The sequence below is a fragment of the Cibotium barometz genome, chromosome 19, assembly GCF_041138505.1.
Source record: "Cibotium barometz isolate CiBa-2024 chromosome 19, ASM4113850v1, whole genome shotgun sequence".
Lineage (NCBI taxonomy): Eukaryota > Viridiplantae > Streptophyta > Polypodiopsida > Cyatheales > Cibotiaceae > Cibotium > Cibotium barometz.
Genome location: NC_141064.1, coordinates 16647418 through 16666623, shown reverse-complemented (window position 1 = coordinate 16666623; position 19206 = coordinate 16647418). Strand labels below are relative to the sequence as shown.

At 41.2% G+C, this 19206-nt stretch overlaps 1 protein-coding gene across 1 annotated transcript; it reads right to left on the bottom strand.

The window, feature by feature from the left end:
* Positions 1-653: 653 nt before the first annotated feature.
* Positions 654-7319, bottom strand: LOC147628275 (alpha-L-fucosidase 1-like). The gene is made up of 3 exons (XM_086813348.1): positions 6705-7319; positions 1807-2046; positions 654-1669 (listed from the first exon to the last, which is right to left on the bottom strand). The coding sequence occupies exons 1-3, from the start codon at positions 7256-7258 to the stop codon at positions 913-915; spliced, it is 1551 nt and encodes a 516-aa protein (XP_086669474.1). The 5' UTR covers positions 7259-7319; the 3' UTR covers positions 654-912.
* Positions 7320-19206: the final 11887 nt, after the last annotated feature.

Sequence of the window (19206 nt, the reverse complement as noted above, 5' to 3'; positions counted from 1 at the left end):
CCTTGTAATTCTAATTCCATGGCCTCCACTTTGCTATCTTGCCCCACCGGGAGGATACACAAATTGAAAAATAAGAGAGGATACACAAATTGAAAAATAACAGCTTCACAAATTTTGATGCTTTGAATCTTTATACCACTATCTACGCAATTTTGGGTTTTGCTCATAGCCCTAGTGGTTCTAAAGCCCATTTTTTTACAAGAGCCACCAAGAAGGTTGTTTGTCATTACCTTTGTACATGCAAATAAGTGTATTGTTTAATGCAACACCATCTAACTAAGAACATTATTTATCCTTGCATTTGTACATGCAAATAAGTGCATTGTTTAAAGCAACACCATCTAACTAAAAAATCAGCACTCCTAGCATCATAAAACCTTTTTGTTTGTGTAGCCTTGCGATGAACCATTTCACCTCCAAGGACCTGGGTTCAATACCCGGCAGCCTACACCCATGGGATATAGTATAGCTAAATAATACATATCCCTTGTAAAAATGACTCGTACCACTTTACTAGTATTTGAAGGGGAGTAATGTGCATCGCTATAATCCTGGTGACAGTAAAGGAGTATGACGTGACTCGAGAGATAGAGATGAAGTTAGCATTAAGACATTTTCACTCGAGGTAATATTATGATTTTAACTTCTCAGCCTTTACACAAGCATTGATATTATATACATTGAGCAATACATAACAATTAAGCTGAGTCCACATGCATCGGAGGGCCAGTTCCATAAGGCAAGTGAACTCTAGGTCCAATTAAAATTAATGTGCAGTGTGAACAGTATCACATGCAACCAGATGGTCTTCTGCAACAACTTATACTCTACAACTGCATGATCCTTTTAGCCTAAAGCAAGAGTGACCTCATGAGATGTTTTTTGTTTTCTCTTGGGCAATCCAGCCAAGCATTAGGAGGCGCTCAAGCTGGTCTCAAGAAGAGTCATCTGTGATGATGGACTGATTTGCCGCCTCCTGGAGGCATGTGAGGCATGAGTTTTGAAGCGTGGTTGTGGGCTTGTAAAAGAGTCCAAATGCAGGCCGAAGGAAGCTATAAGAGGCTCAGCTCTGGCCTCGTCAATATACAACCTTACCACCTGGGCCTCCGTAGTTTCCATCAGATCAAGCTTCTTGTAGCCAATTGTTGTGCCTCTAATAATAGTGACCCATTCTCCATCTTTTAAAAGATCCAAATGGTGGCGGATCACACGCTGCCCCATGCTCACAGCCTCTTGCATCCTCACCACATTGAATGTAATCAACGAGCCCAAATCAAGCTCTAGGTAACCTGTGAACTTGCCACTTTCTGGAGCCCAATATGTGGACAGATCATTGCTCAGAATTTTATCTGGTGCAAAATTTAGTCCTCGCATACTGTCCGCTACCACCGAGGCATTGGCAGCCAAGTTCACAGAAAAGATAGAATGAAGGGCTTCATTGAAGCCATTGAGGACTACTACATCCTCTTCTGAAATAAGACCTGTAGTATTTGGAGGTACGTTCAACAGAAGCACGCAGTTTCTTCCGACCGATTCATAGAAGATTTCCAAGAGAGAATTCACAGACTTGGGCTGCTCATTACTGTGCCAAAACCATCCAGGCCGGATTGAAACATCACACTCCGCAGGCACCCAGTCCACTCCATTCGGATCACCTTGCTGCACGTATCTGCAGGGTGTGATGCAACAACATTAGGCTAAAAAGTGAATTACCCGGACGGACAAGAACACATGATTTACGAGCAGTGTGATGCAAGATAGGACTATAAACAATGAAGTTCACAAATGACAGGTAATGGTGTTTACGTTCCATCGTTGTTCCCCCCAATAGTAATGCTTGAGCTGTTCACCATTGCCCAGGCAGTAGACCCTGATTCCCCATCTTCATTGCCCACCCATCGAGCATCAGGACCTGCATCGGAAAATATGATGGCACTAGGTTGAAGCTGCCGAATGATGCTAAACCAGCCTTTAAAGAAATACACCATGTCAGGTGCATCTTCCCCTTTAGCTCCATCCAGCCATACTTCAGCAATTGGGCCATACCTGGTGAAACAATCGCAACATACAGGACATGCATTCTCAAAATTAAACCTTGCTTATTCCTTAATGTTTTTCAAGAAAAAAGGACTTCCATCCTCGAAATTAGAACTTAGAATTGACACCCTTTTTTACACAAGCAACCAAAATAATGAATACCCTAAGCCCCATCCAAAAGCAAACCAGAGCATCAAGTCGTTCCTCATGAATAAGGCCCAGATCTGGCAGACGCAGACTTGAAATAACCTGAAGCCCATCAAAGTCCAATGTCCAATTTTCATTTTCATATGGAGGCTGAGCAAGTGGCATGTTCTGACCCAGCACACAACCCTCGAACCATGAACCTGTTATGTACCTGATATTAATCCTCGGGATTAGGTCCTAATCTGGGCAAGGTTGAGGAGCCCAGACATTAGGGGGGAGGCTGCAGGCAGGTTACAAGTGGCTAGGGTTAACTGTTCTCATAGTCACATGGAACGCGAAATGGGGACGGGGAACGGGGACGGAAAAGATTGAGAATGGCCATTCCCTGTGACTATAGAGTGACATGGGACGGGAATGGGAACGGGAAGATGCTGCCATCCCCAACATTCCCAAGCCTAAAAATGCCCATTCCCTGTGACTATGATTGTTCTTGATAATCCATGGTTACTGGCTACTTATGACTGCATGGTTAATTATAGCGGCAATAGTCACTATGGAAGTGACTTATGGGTTATTGTGAGTGAGATTGTCATGTTTGATAGTTGGTCTGTGCCTAGACCAAAGTAGTCTTACTCCTACCATGGAAATGGCAGTTCATGAAGGAACTTCGTGGATTCGATGTCATGTGCAAGACATGCACTGGCTGATCTCAAAGCTAGTCCTGAAGAGGGCAACCAGATAAAGACAGATCAGAACCCGACTTTGGAGCATAGGTTGCTGCCTTGGCAAAGGATTTAACTGAAGGTGGACATGGAGGGCTGTCGCCCAGTGCTTGAAGGGAGGAAGACATGTCGGCTGCAGCATTATCTTGATTTATTGTCCAGAACTTGGCCGACCAGCAGTCGGCCAGTCCATGTGGTTATTCCCGAGCCTATAAAAGGCATTGTTGCTCATCGTTTTCAGTATTCAGCCCTAGCTTGGGGCTCGGTCTAGACATAGGCTTAGAGTAGGTTTACACCTTTTCATTGAAGGCAGCCAAGGGCTGCAAAACACATGTACCTTTTTGTACATATATGAATATACTTAATACTCAGGTTTCTCTCTCTCTCTTCTCTCTCTTCTACATGCATTTTTGCATTAGCATGTTCCCAGACGGTGTTTAGGGCTGAAAGAAAACTCCCAGAGCTTCCGCATGTAACACGTGGATTCTGAGAGAGAGAGAGAGAGAGAGAGAGAGAGAGAGATCAAAGAGATGAGCATTTGTGCAAGGGAGGACACCCAGAAACCCTTGGTTGCAAAACCCTAAAATCTGTCCAGGACAGCAGCTGCAAACTTCTGCGTTTTGCTTCACATGCGCATGTGTGTAAGACTCATTCAGGGTTGAAACGCAAGCATGTGACGCCTAGGTACAGAGTTGCCCTAGGGAAAGCAGCCTGCAAAGTTTGTACAACATTAGCCTGGGCTGTGCGCAATCAAAACAAGGCTGTACAGCTGTCGTACAAGGCCGTACAGCTGTCATACAGGCCATACAAGCTGTACTTGACCATACAGCGGCTGTACTAGACCCGGCAGGTCGCTGCAGGTGATGAACCGGCTGAGGCAGCAGTAGCGCCTCAGTTCGCTGCAGGTGGCAGACAGAAAGCTAATGCGGGTGTGCAAAAGCAGGGCGGCCAAGTGCTGGGAAGCAGCCGCCTAGGGTTTGGGTGCCCAGCTGGGCCACGTTTTTTAAAGCAAAAAAGTAAAGGGATAATTCGAATCTGACTGTTCCTTTCACAAAACTTCTAAGAGGACGGGGATAAAAGTCTAGTAGTCCTATTACTGGGAATGAGAGGCTTGACGAGGCTTTTCGTACTCTCAAGCAATGAACCTATCTTGGCCTTACCGGATCCTAGCAAACCATTTGTGGTTGAAACTGACACCAATGATTACATGATAGGGGCTACCTTGTTCCAGGGGGGCGGCTTATGACATTTGAAAGCAAGAAGCTTAATGATATCCAAGTCAGGTGGCATACTTGGGAGAAAGAATTGTACGCGGTTATACACGCATTGAAAATTTGGAGACATTATTTGTATGGATCCAAATCTGTTGTCTTGAGTCAATCAACTACATTTGTGATAGACCTTGAGTTGAGGGGAGGAAGGCACCACAACTTTGATATGGAGATAGACTGACAAAGATGGTGAGGCTTTTACCTACAAGGTCAACCGTTAGAGCAACTGTTTTGGCACAACAATTTGTTGAGCAGCTTTTCACATTATATGGATTGCATTGCGACATAGTGAGTGATATGGATTCGAAGTTTTCTAGATACCTTTGGCAGCTAGTTTTCCATAAATTGGAGACTACGCTGAGTATGAGTTCCTCTAATCATCCTCAGTCTGATGGGTAGACAAAGAGGGTGAATCAAGTCCAAGAGAATATGCTTCGTGATTCATCTCCACGTGACCCTCTGATTGGGAGAGGTTGGCCGAGTTTGCCTACAATAGTGCTAAGCATTCAAGTTTTCAACTAATGGTTACAGTCAATTTATGTTGATGTATGGTTACCAACCTAGATCTCTCGTAACTATATTGGGACTTAAGGGTATTAAGATTTATGCGGCTATAGATTTCTTAGCGGATATGTAGGAGACGCTAGTCCTACACCGGAATCTATCAGAAGTGCTCAGGATAGAGCACGGTTTTATGTTGATAGGAGGTGTTTGCCAAGGGAGTTCTCCGAGGCAAGGTGGAAAGGTACGTAAGGTACGGTACGAATCACTTACGTTTTTTAAAAATGGCCACGTACAGCCAATGAGGTGATAGCTCAAGTGGTGAAGGTGTTTGCTAGGACCAAGACGTCCTGGGTTCAAAACCCCCCCTAGTGCTTTCTCAGCAGCATCGCTTACGGGTGGATAAATAAGCACCTACACAGGCAGTGAAAAATTGGTATCTATGGGAGGATCTTGGGCCAAAGGCCTTTTTGGGGGGGGGGGCATGTACGGATCCGTACAGTACAGTACAATATCGTACCATACACTAAAACGTAAGGTACGTACATACGGATGCAACCTTGCCCCAAGGGAATACTAATATATCTATGGCTACCGAGAGTTCTGACTTCTAAGACATTGCGGACACGGTAGGTTGGGAAGTTGTCCCGTCCCATAGGTACTGTGGAACTTATCGGATCCCAAAAAGGATTGGTGAGGTAGCTTATAAGTTAGAATTACCTCCTAATGTAAAAGTTCATCCAATTTTTCATGTGAGTAGACTCAAGGAGAAACTGGGAACTAAGGATAACATTGTTACACCTTGGGAGCTCGTAGAGGTTGAGAACTTTACCCATGTTCCACATGAGCCAGAGCTTATATTAGATTTCAAGGAGAGGACGCTTAAGAATAAGTTGATCCCTACGTATAAGATCAAGTGGAAAGACAGAGCGGTGGAGGACTCGACTTAGAAGACAGTTTCTAGTTTAGAGCAAAGATTCCCCGACTTTGTTTCCTAGAGAGGAAAGGTCTTAGGAGGGAAAGTATGTTATGAACCTAATATAATCCTCGAGATTAGGTCCTAATTTGGGTAGGGTTGGGAAGCCCTGCGATTAGGGGGAAGGCTGTAGGCAGGTTACACGTAGCCAGTGTTCCTTATTATTAATAATCCATGGTTATTGGCTATTTATGACTGGATGGTTAATTATAGCGGCAGTAATCACTATATAAGTGACTTATGGGTTATTGTGTTGTGAAACAGACATACTTAACAATTGGCCTGTACCACCACCAAAGTAGTGTTACTCATGCCATGGACATGGCGATTCACAAGCAATCTTGCCGAGGGTCCCTTAGGACAGGCTCTAGTGGTATGGAACGCCAAGGTTGACTGGCTTGGCCTCTGGGGAGTGGAACCTTAGCCCCTAGCTCTAGTGAGATTCCGGATGGAATCTATGGTTGGAAGGTGACTTTACGTCCACCTTCTATGTGTTCTAACCTTGTGTGTTTAACTCATTTTGAAGAGGGAGCTTCACAAAATCATGGGGGATCCTAGGCATAGTAAGCATGCACTCACGCATAGGGTCAGCCCAATTGGCCTTCTTGTCTCAAGGCATTCCACACCACACTTGCTCGTAATGTGCCTATGGGCTAGACACGGAAACACTCAAGCCCAAAGACAAGAAATGCTTGAGACCCCATGATCACATCGCCAAGTCATGGTGTGCATCTTTTTAAGTGAGCCTTGATTTGAAAAAAGAAATCAAGAGCAATAAGGATGTCCATATTAGTTGTGCCAAAAGCAATCAAGTGAATTGATTAGCTAGGGCAGAAATCATAAAGGAGATGGATTAGCCCAAATCAATTGAGCCCACAAAGGTGTAATCCGCCACAAAGAGATGGATTTACCCCAAATGAAGAGCATTCATTTGCTCAGAATTGAGGGGATGCATTAGCCCAGATGAAAAGCCCACAAAGAGATTAATCAACCAGCACATTAATTAAGTTCAAGATGCAAGCTGACTATGGGGGGTTGATCAGCACATACCTGGTAAGGAGCTCGCTAAGCAAGGCGAGATAGAACTCGTTGTACTGCAAGGTTTCACCATAGCAGCTTTCATGGCGGTCCCAAGGGGAAAGGTAAAGACCAAAGGAGAGGCCCTCTTGTTGAGCAGCCGAAGAGAGTTCGGCCACAAGGTCACCGGATCCGGCCCGCCAGGGGCTATGAGCGACGGTATAGTTGGAGAAGGAAGAGGGCCAGAGGCAGAACCCATCGTGGTGTTTGGCGGTGAGGATGATGCGAGAAAACCCCGCATTTTTGGCCGTTTTGGCCCACTGGAGGGCGTCCAGGGCGACCGGGTTGAAGAAAGAAGGATCTGCGCTGCCCGTCCCCCACTCTGAATCTGTGAAGGTGTTCATCCCGAAGTGGAAGAAGAGGGCTCGCTCTGATGCCTGCCATCCCACCTGCTGCCATGAGGGTATAGGCAGCACAGGCAGTGGCGGAGGGGATACGTTTGATATGGAGAATCCCCACCCCCATGATAGTAGCTCCCACACAATCATCCATAATGATAGCCATTTCTGAGACTTCGCCCACACCATGATTCTCCCCACTCCAACCTCACCTACCGCAACATTGTTACCTCTCTCTCTCTCTCTATATATATATATATTATAGATCTCTCTCTCTCTATATATATATATTATATTATATATATCTATATCTATATAAAGCAGAAGAATCGTTGACTTTCGTCTTGCCACATGGCAAGTTTTTTAGGCTTTCCCTCTTCACACGTGGCGGTTCTCTAACTGTTTACACGGTGCCCCCAGTTCTTTAATTGTTTACATGGCACCCCCCTCTGACCTCTTGTCCCACGTTTAGAGCTGTCGTGCAGGTTGCAAAGCTGAACACCTGCCTTAGCCGCCCTTCATCAATGAACATCTGCATGCAGCCGCCTCAACCACCCTTTGTCAATGAGGATTGAGGCATGCAAAGGACGGCCTTTTTGAATATCATGCAGGTGCAGGTGCAGGTGCGTGTTTCGTTCTTCCTCATCTTCATTTGTTCGAAGGTGCACACGCCATCCCCTACGTTTTCCAGTTGGTGCCTCCTCACCAACGACGTTTTGCTCTGACGGGTGACGTCTCTCTCTCTCTCTCTCTCTCTCTCTCTCTCTCTCTCTCTCTCTCTCTCAAGTCCCACCCGAGTTCAAGTCCCACCGTTGGTCATATATGCCCTCGTGTTGCATTCTACCGACGTTAATACCTCTCTCTCTCTCTCTCTCAGACAGTGTGTTGGATGTTTGTGCAGGTTGGCGCCCGATTTCTCTCTCTCGCTCTCTCGCTCTCTCGCTTCGCTTCGTTGACGGGCTGACGGGTGACTTCTCTCTAAGGTGGCCATCAATCTCTCTAAGGCATGTATGCCAAATTTCAGCCTGTGTTGTAATTTATTTCCATGTTAGAGAAAGAGAGAGAGAGTGAGAGAGTGTATACGATGTTGGTGGTGGTGCCGACGACCAGATAGCAGCTCCCTCCCATAGCTCCCTCCCACGTGCATGATTGGCACAAAAGCTTTAAAGCCTCCTTCAGTCTGTCTGCTCGTGTGTGTGTGTGTGTGTGTGTGTGTGTGTGTGTGAGAGAGAGAGAGAGAGAGAGAGAGGAGTTGTGCGTAGTGTGTGTGTGTGTGTGTGTGTGTGTGTGTGTGTGTGCGCGCAGTGTGAGAGAGAGTGAGAGAGTATATATTGAGAGAGTCTATACACTGTTGGTGGTGGTGCCAATAGCTCCATCCCACGTGCATGATTGGCACAAAAGCTTTAAAGCCTCAGTTAGTCTGTCTGTGCATGTGTGTGTGTGTGTGTGTGTGTGTGTGTGTGTGTGTGTGTGTGAGAGAGAGAGAGAGAGAGGAGTTGTGCATAGTGTGTGTGTGTGTGTGTGTGTGTGAGAGAGAGAGAGAGAGAGAGAGAGAAATGGTCGTGGTGGTAATAAAACGGATGAACGTGCAGGCTATCAACCCTCCGCATTAAGAGGAGTTGTGCTTATGCATGCACGCGCGCGCGCGCGTGTGTGTGTGTGTGTGGCACGCGTTCTGTGCTGTTTTTTTGTATGCATGTGTGTGAGAGAGAGAAAGAGAGAGAGTAGGAACAACTTTGCGTGAGAGAGAGAAAGAGAAAGAGGTTGTATTATGTATGTGTGTTTAAGATTGAGAGAGAGAGAAAGAGAGAGAGAGAGAGAGAAGATTAAGACCAATCAACTTTTCTTTTCAATTAATAATTTCAGCTACATAAAAATGTTTCTTTACTTTGTATTTTTTACTATTGTTTGTCATCAGCTTATAGATGTGTTCAAATATTTGGTTACAAATAAGATATATATGTGTTTTTTGGGAATTGAAGTAGCATAATTTTCTTGAGAATATTTATGTTATGATTCTTTTGAAAGGGCAATAAATGAATAGGTAAAGTATCTTAGCATAAGAAAAGAGTTTATAGGACACATAAAGCAACATATTAAAAGCAAATGGTATTGAGAATGGCTCAAACATCTCTCTCTCTCTCTCTCTCTCTCTCTCTCTCTCTCTCTCTCTCTCTCTCTCTCTCTCTCTCTCTCTCTCTCTCTCTCTCTCTTGAAAGTTATATAGTATAATGTATTTTAAATAGAGAGCAAGTCTTAGACATGTAATGAGACTATTTTCACTCACATTATCTGCAAGAGGTTATGTTTTTTATTGTGTTTTGGCATAATATGGTGACGCACACACACACAACCACACACTGTATGCATACATTTGTTTATCAAGTCGAGTTCTACATGACTTACATGCCGTTCAGAGTGCCTTTGAATATTGTGTGTGCGCGTGCGTGCGTGTGTGTGTGTGTGTCTATAAGAGTGCATCTATAAGAGAGAGAGTGTATGTATCTACATGTATGTATGTATGTGCGTACATACATACTCATATACACAAATAAAAAAACTATCCTTTTCAAGGTACACCATTCATTGTTAGAGGAAGACCCTTCTTTTTCGTATATATGCTTTATAATTTCATGAACATATTAAAAGCAAATGGTATTGAAAATGGCTCAAACATCTCCCTCTCTCTCTCTTTCTCTCTCTCTCTCTCTCTATGATAAAAGTTGTATAGTATAATGTTTTTGAATAGAGAGCAAGTCTTAGACATGTAATGAAACCATTTTCACTTCCATTATCCGCAAGAGGTTATGTTTTTTATTATGTTTTGGTAGAATATGGTGACGCGCACACACACACACACAACCACAACCACACACTGTATGCATGCATTTGTTTATCAAGTCGGGTTCTACATGACTTACATGCCGTTCAGAGAGCCTTTGAATATTGTGTGTGTGTGTAAGAGAGAGTATTGTATCTATAAGAGTGCATGTATGTGTGTGTGTGTAAGAGAGAGTATTGTATCTATAAGAGTGCATGTATGTATGTGTGTGTGTGTACATACATACTCATATAGACAAATCAAAAAACTATACTTTTCAAGTTACACCATTCATTGTTAGAGGAGGACCCTTCTTTTTTTGTATATATGCATTGTAATTTCATGTTTTTTTTTGTAATGTGTTTATTTATATATCACATCTACGTATATGTTATACATCCATATACTTATGTCTTACATATTTCTATGTATGTATGTATGTATGGCTGACCAGATGGAAGAGGTGACTCACATTTTTTTTAGCACATGAGGAGCACTCTTTCCTTTGAGGAAAGGGTGAATCTAGCTATAGAGTTCGAGCATTGTTGGTCAACGGGGGATGGGATGGGCCACGGTAAGTTGAATTAGGTGGATGGAATGAGGTTTTTAAGATTTTTATACGTTTATGTCCAGAAAAATTAGTGGAAAATATAGCCCTCATGTATATAAAAGAAAATCTAGGGTTGATAATCTTTACCAAATAGACTATATGGTCTTTTGTGACAAAGATCAAACACTATAGGTATTTAATAAAGTTCCGAAGCACAAATTAGTAAAATATTAAATGTGGGTATGTTTTTTCTTTTGCGATCATTAGTGTTACAAGGTTTCTTTAAGTATTTTAATTGTTTCTTAACCCTTTTCTTTTACTCTCCCTCTTTTGCTCACTGAAAAAAAAAAGATCATGATTGTTATTTAATGTAAAGTTTGTTTATGTTTTATGCAGAGATATGTCATTAAACATATTAAAGTTGGTGTATGAAAATAATAAATTGTCGGATATGCTCTTCTTTGGAAGAGGTTCCACAATTGGGTTTTTCTGGATACCATGTTCAGCAACCCAACTCAAAATGGGAAGTGTATGGATTTGATGGATGGGATGATGACAATCCCTGGTATATTTATATAGTGTTAGACCCCTATAAGGTAGATGACAATCTTAAGCTCATCTTGATCAAAGAGGAATTAGGATTACTAAATGGGCTCTATATTGTGGGTAATAGATGTAGGAGCCCTGAGGAAAAGCGCTTCATTTTTAGGGAAATACTGAAGTGCATTCCAAGAAGGAAATTGGTAGATATAATGATGTAATAATCTTTGAGGTTATTAATGGATGTATGTCTTCTCTCTATTTTCTCTCTCTCTCTCTCTCTCTCTCTCTCTCTCTCTCTCTCTCTCTCTCTCACACACACACACACACGCGCGCACGCGCGCGCGCGCACACACACACATGTAACACAAATAGTTACTCTTGCCTTTGAGAAATCAAGAGAGAGGGAGAGAAAGAGAGAGACCATAAGTTTTTTGTTGTTTAGCTTTGTGTGTGATTATGTAGAGGCAAGGCACAAGGTCGCTAGCCAGCAAACTTGGTGGTGTCGAATATCGTTCTCTCTTTAACTTGAGGTAGGTTTTATTGTTTCCCTTCTTTCTTAATCTATTTGTGTGATGCATAGATCAAGAGGTTTGTTTATGTTGATATGTTTGGTTAGCTCTGAGAGAGAGAGAGAGAGAGAGAGAGAGAGAGAGAGAGAGAGAGAGAGAAGACAACGCACAATAAAATACTTGATAATTGATCATTAGAATGGTAAATGTGAATGTTATAATGTTTTTTGTGTGTTTAATACCATAATGTGAACATTAATAGTGTTTAATACCTTAGTGACAGGGCTGGCTAGGCTATAAACTTTTCAATTATTAGACCATTGTGCTTGATTGTAGAAAGAGTTCTAGAGAGAGAATATATACTAGAGAATAAACATACATTAAATTATTTCAGTGCTTTGACTATATTATTCTTTAAACAGTAGAGAAATGTGCTTGAAAAGTAAAGCACTACTTTATAGTTGCTAATATTAAGCTTTTAGAGATGAAATTATGGGGCTTGATAAGAGAATACATTGTTTCCTCTTTGCAACCAGGAGGTATATACATGTTTATAGTGCTAGTGTACAGGGTTATAAAACATGTTGACTAAGATAAAAATAGATTTTGTAGAGCCTTAAGATTTTTATTTTGTATTTCAGCTAATGGAGATTATGAATGATAACAACGGTTCAAATCTTGTAGAGTGGACGCGTATGAACCTTCCAATTCTAATGTAGCATTGTCTACCCCACCGGAGTTGATGAATATCTATGGTACGAAACACCTTGCTCAGTCAAGGTCTCCATCAGGAGAGCCAAGTGCTAAACGTCTACATACTATTGTAGACATATGCGAGCACACTGAGAAAAATCAGGTTGCTTGTAAGGAGTTCTTCGATGCCATTTGGGATGAGGTCCGTGGAAGTGGCACTCAAAGGGGATATATGATGAGAGATTAGTTAACACATCATCTTCATCGTGTTCTCGATAGCAGTGCTTGCATGGAGGCCAATAAACTAGACATATTTTTTTTAAATGAAAAATTTGCATGTTGAAATTGGGGAGCATCTAGGTTGATGTACTAGGGAATGTAAAGAACAAGCCAATTCTTTAAAGAGCAAGTACGGGCATTAGGCTCGGAGGTACTGACTGTAAAGATATCTGTTAATCGACTAAATGCTATTATGAAGAAGATGAGTCGTATGTTGGAGAGCAGTGTAGTTACCTAGAGATTTTGTGAGAGTATTTTGTTTTGTATTCAACTCTCGTGCTTTGACTCTATGGGTGATATTAATGAATTTTCTATTTTTTCGAAATCTTTATCTCTCAACATGTTTTATAGTTCTATGTTTTTTTCTTGCTCTCTCTATCTCTGTCTCTGTCTCTCTCTCTCTCTCTCTCTCTCTCTCTCTCTCTCTCTCTCTCTCTCTCTCTTTGGAGTAATGCCTATGTTAGCAAAGAAAGGTGAGAGATGAAAAGAGGTTATCAATTATTCTTGTAAATTTGATTATATTAGTTAGACGCACTATATTATTATAAATTTTTATAATAATTACATTATGTTTGCTAATGTGTGAAGTCTATCCTTGAGAGTAGATTCATAATAAAGAAAGGTGAGAGACAGAGAGAGGTTATCACTTATTAGTGTAAATTGATTATATTTGCTAGACACACTTTTCTATTATAAATTTCTCTAATAATTACATTATGTTTGCTAATGTGCGGAGTCTATCCTTGAGAGTAGGGTCATATGTGTGATATACATGCCAAGATCGTACGAGAGGATAATGGCACTTGAAGTAGAATAAATCTAATAAGAAAATTAGTATTTGCTTTTTTGTTTTTCAAGGGAGTTTGAAGATGGCTAGAAGTTGTATATGCCTAAGATCGAACCAAGCTCGTCGGCTTTGAATTTTGGATGTAACATGCGCATCTCACCGTAATTGTTCACGAACAAGAGCTAGCATTCGAAAACAAATTTATGCTAATTTAATGGAGTATTTCAATGTAAATGAAATTGAAACATTTGGAAGGGTTGAAGATGACGAGCATAGAGAATTCTACGCTGGAATCTACTTGGATTCGAGTAAGAAAGCAACTCCTACTACTACGGTCCTTCAAGAACTTATCAATGTGAACATCTGAATGTTCGGGCCACATAGAGATATGGTAGGAGGCCCTATTTCTTTTGATTTAAATGAGCCACCTATAGATGAGATTGGTCGTTGTTGATAATTTTCTACCTATTTCCTATTCAGTTGGAGATGTGAAAGGTATTAGATCTGGATGTCATTCTATAAGGAGTGTGTTTTCATTTCCAAAGAATGTTAAGCACCTAGCAACCATGGTTTTAAAGAGTGGAGATTGTACTCTCCACTCTTTAGGGCCCCTTGCTTACAAGTGTCATTTTTGTGGGACACTAATTTGGAAATGTGAGGCGTCAAGAGAGCTTCGACAATATCTAGGAAAATATTGTTGTGGAAGTGGGAACATCTCTTTATTGCATGCAGAAAATCTTTCTACTACATTGGTTGATCTCTTACTTGATAATGATCATGTTAGTAAGGAATACAAGAAGAATATTCACTCTTATAATGCTTTAGCATTCGTTTCACTGGGTGCTCACTTGGATAATCAATTCACTAGGGGAGGAGGTGTATTTAATTTTCAAATCCATGGTACTACCTATCATCGTGTTGGCTCTATAATTCCTGATGAAACATGAGATGCAGCTCCTCAATTCGCCCAATTGTATGTGTATGATACAAAGAATTAATTAGAGGATAGACTTCATGGGATGCATTCTTTAAATCAGAATGTGCTTGAAAGGTTACAAACATGAGATGCAGCTCCATAATAGAATTAAGTCTCATTTTAGGGATCCATCAGTCAGCCTAACCCCATCCAATCCCATGGGTTAGCCAACCGCCCAACCATTGTAGTGATAGGATCCATTTAGGAATTTGGTTATGTTTTGCCCCGGGTACCAGGGAAAAGAGTTCCCAGGCCCCCTAGCCGGCGCTTCAAGCAAACTTCAAGATAGTAACACCTTAAAGATAAGTGCAGGTTGGTTGCAAAAGGCAACAAAGTGGGCAGAATGTTTACATTGAATGTAAATATGCCTGAAGTGAGTGCTGCAATGTTTGCAAATGGTTTAGGAGTTATTTCAGATACATACATTCGGCATAAGAGAATTGGGCATGTATGTGTGCAAAAAATCAAGTCTATGGAGACTAAAGAAATTGTGATAGGGCTACCTAAGTTTAAAGTTGAAGGTATGCAAAAAGTTTGTGAAGCATGTCAATTTGGAAAGCAAACAAAACGTGTATTTCCACATGATAGAAATATGAGTAGGAATGTACTAGATATTGTGCATTCAGATGTATGGGATCCTGCAAAGACTATGTCTATGGGTGGCTGTGTAGGTACTACGTAACATTCATTGATGACCACACGAGGAAAGTGTGGGTGTATTTCATGAAGGAGAGGAGTGAAGTGTTCACTCATTTTCATGAAGGAAAGGAGTGAAGTGTTCACTCATTTTCAAAATTTCAGAGTGATGGGGGCTGAAAAACAGACAAGAAAGCATGTGAAGTGCCTAAAGTTAGATGGAGGGGGAGAATACTTCTCCAATGAGTTCTCTGAATTCTTGCAAAAGAATGGCATTCAGAGACAATTTACATGTAGATACACTCCGTACAAAATGGAGTTGTTGAGCGAAAAAATAGGCACATTGCAGAGATAGCACGAGCATTGATGGCAAAGAAGAATATGTTGCATAGCTATTGGGCTAAGGTTATGTCTACAGCAGTTTATATCATGAACAGGACTCCTACTGCAGCCATACATGATGTAATGCCAAAGGAGAAGTTTACTGGCAAGAAACCTGATTTGTCTCATTTGAAAGTTTTTAAATGTATTGCATATGTGCATGTGTCAGATGATTTGCGTACTAAGCTAGATCCAAAAGCAAAAAAAGGTGTGTTTATTGGGTGTTCCCTTGAGCAAAAGGGATATAGATGTTATAATCCTGCTACACGTGAATTGAGGGTAAGCAGGGATTTTGTATTTGATGAGATAAGTAGTTGGTATGCTGCTGAAAAATATGTTATTGGGACTGATATAAGTGGAAATGTGGTTGCACAGAATGCAAGTCATTGAGTGGACCATGAGAGTCCTCATCCAGCGGTTCTATTGATAGATCATGGAGTGGCAGGCTGCATCATAATACCAATCCTGAAAATGTAGTTGGTACATCACATAAAGACAAAGAGAAAGTGGTTGAGTCCCTTGGTATGGCTGATTTTTATGGAGGGCATTCTCTTGTTGATGGAGATTCTAGTGGCTTAGAGATGAGCCTTGATGAGGAGCTTGAGATTCCAGCAATGAGGACACTTGGTGTGAAGAAGGCTATGGAAGCCATGAATGCAAAGATTGCTGAGTATCTTATCACTATTGGTTTTCATATGGCAGTTGCAGATCACTCTTTGTATGTGCGCAAGAGTGATAAGGGTTTTGTGATCATCACCATATATGTAGATGATCTTATTGTTGGGGGTGACAACTTGGATGAGATTGAGCATATGAAAAGCCTTCTCAAAAGGAAGTTTGAGATGAAGGATTTGGGATATCTACGCTACTTTTTGGGAATTAAGGTCATTCGCACACCTGAGGATATTTGGTTGTCACAGAGACGGTATGTATTGGACATGTTGTCCAAGTATGGGATGGTTGATTATAAACCAATCTCGGTGCCATTAGATCAAAATGGCAAGCTTAGTGCCGATATAGGTTATGTGTTGGAGGATCCCACTATGTACAGGAAGATTATGGGGAGTTTAATCTACTTCATGATCAGCAGGCTAGATTTGAGTTGGCTCTTAGAGAGCTAGTTTATGCATGTTCTGCGCCACATCTTGACAGTGTGCGACACACACTTCGGTATTTGAGGGCCACTGTTGATTATGCATTGTTTTATGCAGCAAATGTACCATTGGAGCTATATGGGTATACATAGATGCAAATTGGGCAGGTAGCATCGTAGATAGGAGATCTAATAGTGGATTTATGTTTTCATTGGGGAGTGCTGCTATGACATGGAGCAGTAAGAAGCAGCCCACAGTTGCCTTGTCGAGTACAGACGCAACGTACAGAGGAGCTGCGATGGCAGCTCCTCACATGTTGTGATGGCAGCATGTGAGGTAGCGTGGTTATGCAAGCTACTTTGTTGATTTGGGGTTGCATGTGGAGAGAAAGGTTGTCATATATTGTGACAATCTTAGCAATATACAGTTGGCTAGGAACCCAGTTTTTCATACGTGGATAAAACACATTGAGTACATTACCACTTCATCAAGCAGTTCTTCTAGCTCATCATCCTAATCCTAGAGGAGGTGCTCAAGAACCAGTGGGACAAGCAAAGAGTGACTAGTCTTCGATCGCAATGAAGGTACCAACTTCTATCAACAAATAGGGCATGGTCAAATACTTCCACATTCACTTTCAAAGACATGCTGGATACTGGGTTTTGGAAGCCCTTTGAGATCATGCATTTATTTGGTCGATGGCTTTCCCCCGCAAGACATTTATTACATCTTTCTTTGAGACTAGTTGGATACTAGGTTTTGGAAGCCTTTTGAGATCACGCACTGATTTGGTTGATGGCTTTCCTGTGCCTTTCTCTATAAAACTAGCAGTATCTTTGGCACCAATGTGGGTTAGTAAGTCTCACCCTACATGTTGGGCCTGATCTACTACATGTCCAATCCTTCATGTGCAAAACCCTTATCCAGGGGTACCACACACAAGCTACAAGCAGCAAAAACAAGACTCGAAGAAAGCAAAATAAAAAGTGTGGAAGAAAGTAGTGTATTAGAGTTTTTATCGGGCGAAGCTTCTACATAGGCCCAACTTTTGTCAATGCCCATGTACACCACTTGTAATATATACACATGCTTTGATGTAATAGACACATCAATACTATTGTTTCATGAACCTATTAATAGACACATCAACACTACTGTTTCGTAAACCTGCATTGAGCATCATCAGTGACATCCATTGATATACATTTCTAGATGGGGGGACCATGGTGAGCATAAGCCTGGCCCATGATGATATGACCCATGGCCTAGACCTTCCTTAAATCAACATGAACCTTCTGTGGCCTCTTCTTTAACCAACAACACCCATTTCTCCATACATAGATAAACCAAACCTGCAACTCAAGGATAAGCTATCAGTGTAGTCCATTTTGACCTACACTTACATGCATCCTACTTGGTAAGGTACCAAGTCTACATAAGCCATCTCCTAACCATCTCGCCACATTTGGCCCACCATAGAGTGCCTCGAAACTATTGGGTTCTCTATAGCGACTACTACTCATATAGGGGGCCTTATAAAATAGAGTACATTAGTCACCTAAAGTGACAACACGAGGGTGGAGCATTGAGCAAATTCTTTTCTAATACCCCCCCTCAATTTCCACCCGTACGTGATCTACCTCTTGTCCAATGTCAAGTCAATGAAGATGGTGCTCTAACAAATCCCTCTCAAGAGCCTTTGTGAAAATATCTACACAATTCTCTATCCTCGAGTAGTAGACAATAAGCTCCACCTTTCCATCCATGATAAGCTCACTTACATAATAATATTGTATATAATGTGCTTCATGCAAGCATATGGAACATGAAATCACCATGATAATTACCATTTAACTTCAATTTTTGCATAACAATATTATCGCTCCATTTTGAGCAACACCCATGTCCCTTAAAATCCTTCTCAACCAAACAGCTTCAGTGTCACTGTAGGCTTGTCAAGCTACTTCTTGCTGATCTTCGGGATGTGATTCTAGACCCAACCAAAATAAAATAACCAAAAATAGTTTTTCAACTCTATTACAATCAAATTTTAGTCACAAAATATAGTCAAGGTATCACCTGATGTGTAAGTGATGCCATAATGGTACCTTGATGTACTTTAACACCCCTATCCCTACCATATTGCCGCGATGAAGAAGGAGGCCTTCTTGGTGCATTAGATGCAAACTAAACATAGTCTTTGCCTGTGTGGCCACAAACAACTCCTTCTACACGTCCAAAAAATATATATATATAAGACAGTAACATTTACTTTGCAAAATATAATTTTAAACAATCAAAAAGTTGAAAGATAGAACCTTACAGTCATTCAGTGGATCAACATTTGAGGCGAATGACATTTGAACAGGCTTATAAACAACAAATCAGAAAATTCTATAATGTCCAGTGCCTATACACCAAAAATCTAACTTATTAGGTTTTTCATAGTCTACAAACATTACATGTACATGAAGTTGATCTGTAATCTTTTGCAATCTTAGAGTGTAAATTCCAAGGATCCCAAAGCTCTCATTATAAGCGTATGGACCATACAAACCTAGTAATAATCTAGGTTCTAAAATATAAAGATATTCCTGTTTCAAAAAATATATCAATAACAATGTATATTAACAATTAAACGCAAAGACTACAAAAAAGCAAGTTTTTATAAAGTAATACACCTATACACTCTAATAGTTTGATCATTAGAGATGCAGTTTCTTGTCCTTCCCAAGACGGAGGGTTTACAATTGAGCCATGAAAACTAAATAGATTATGGTAAACAATGATGACTATATTATAGCAAACGTTTAGGCTAATACCTTCAATATCTTATCCATGGCCATAAACAAATGAACATGAACTCCT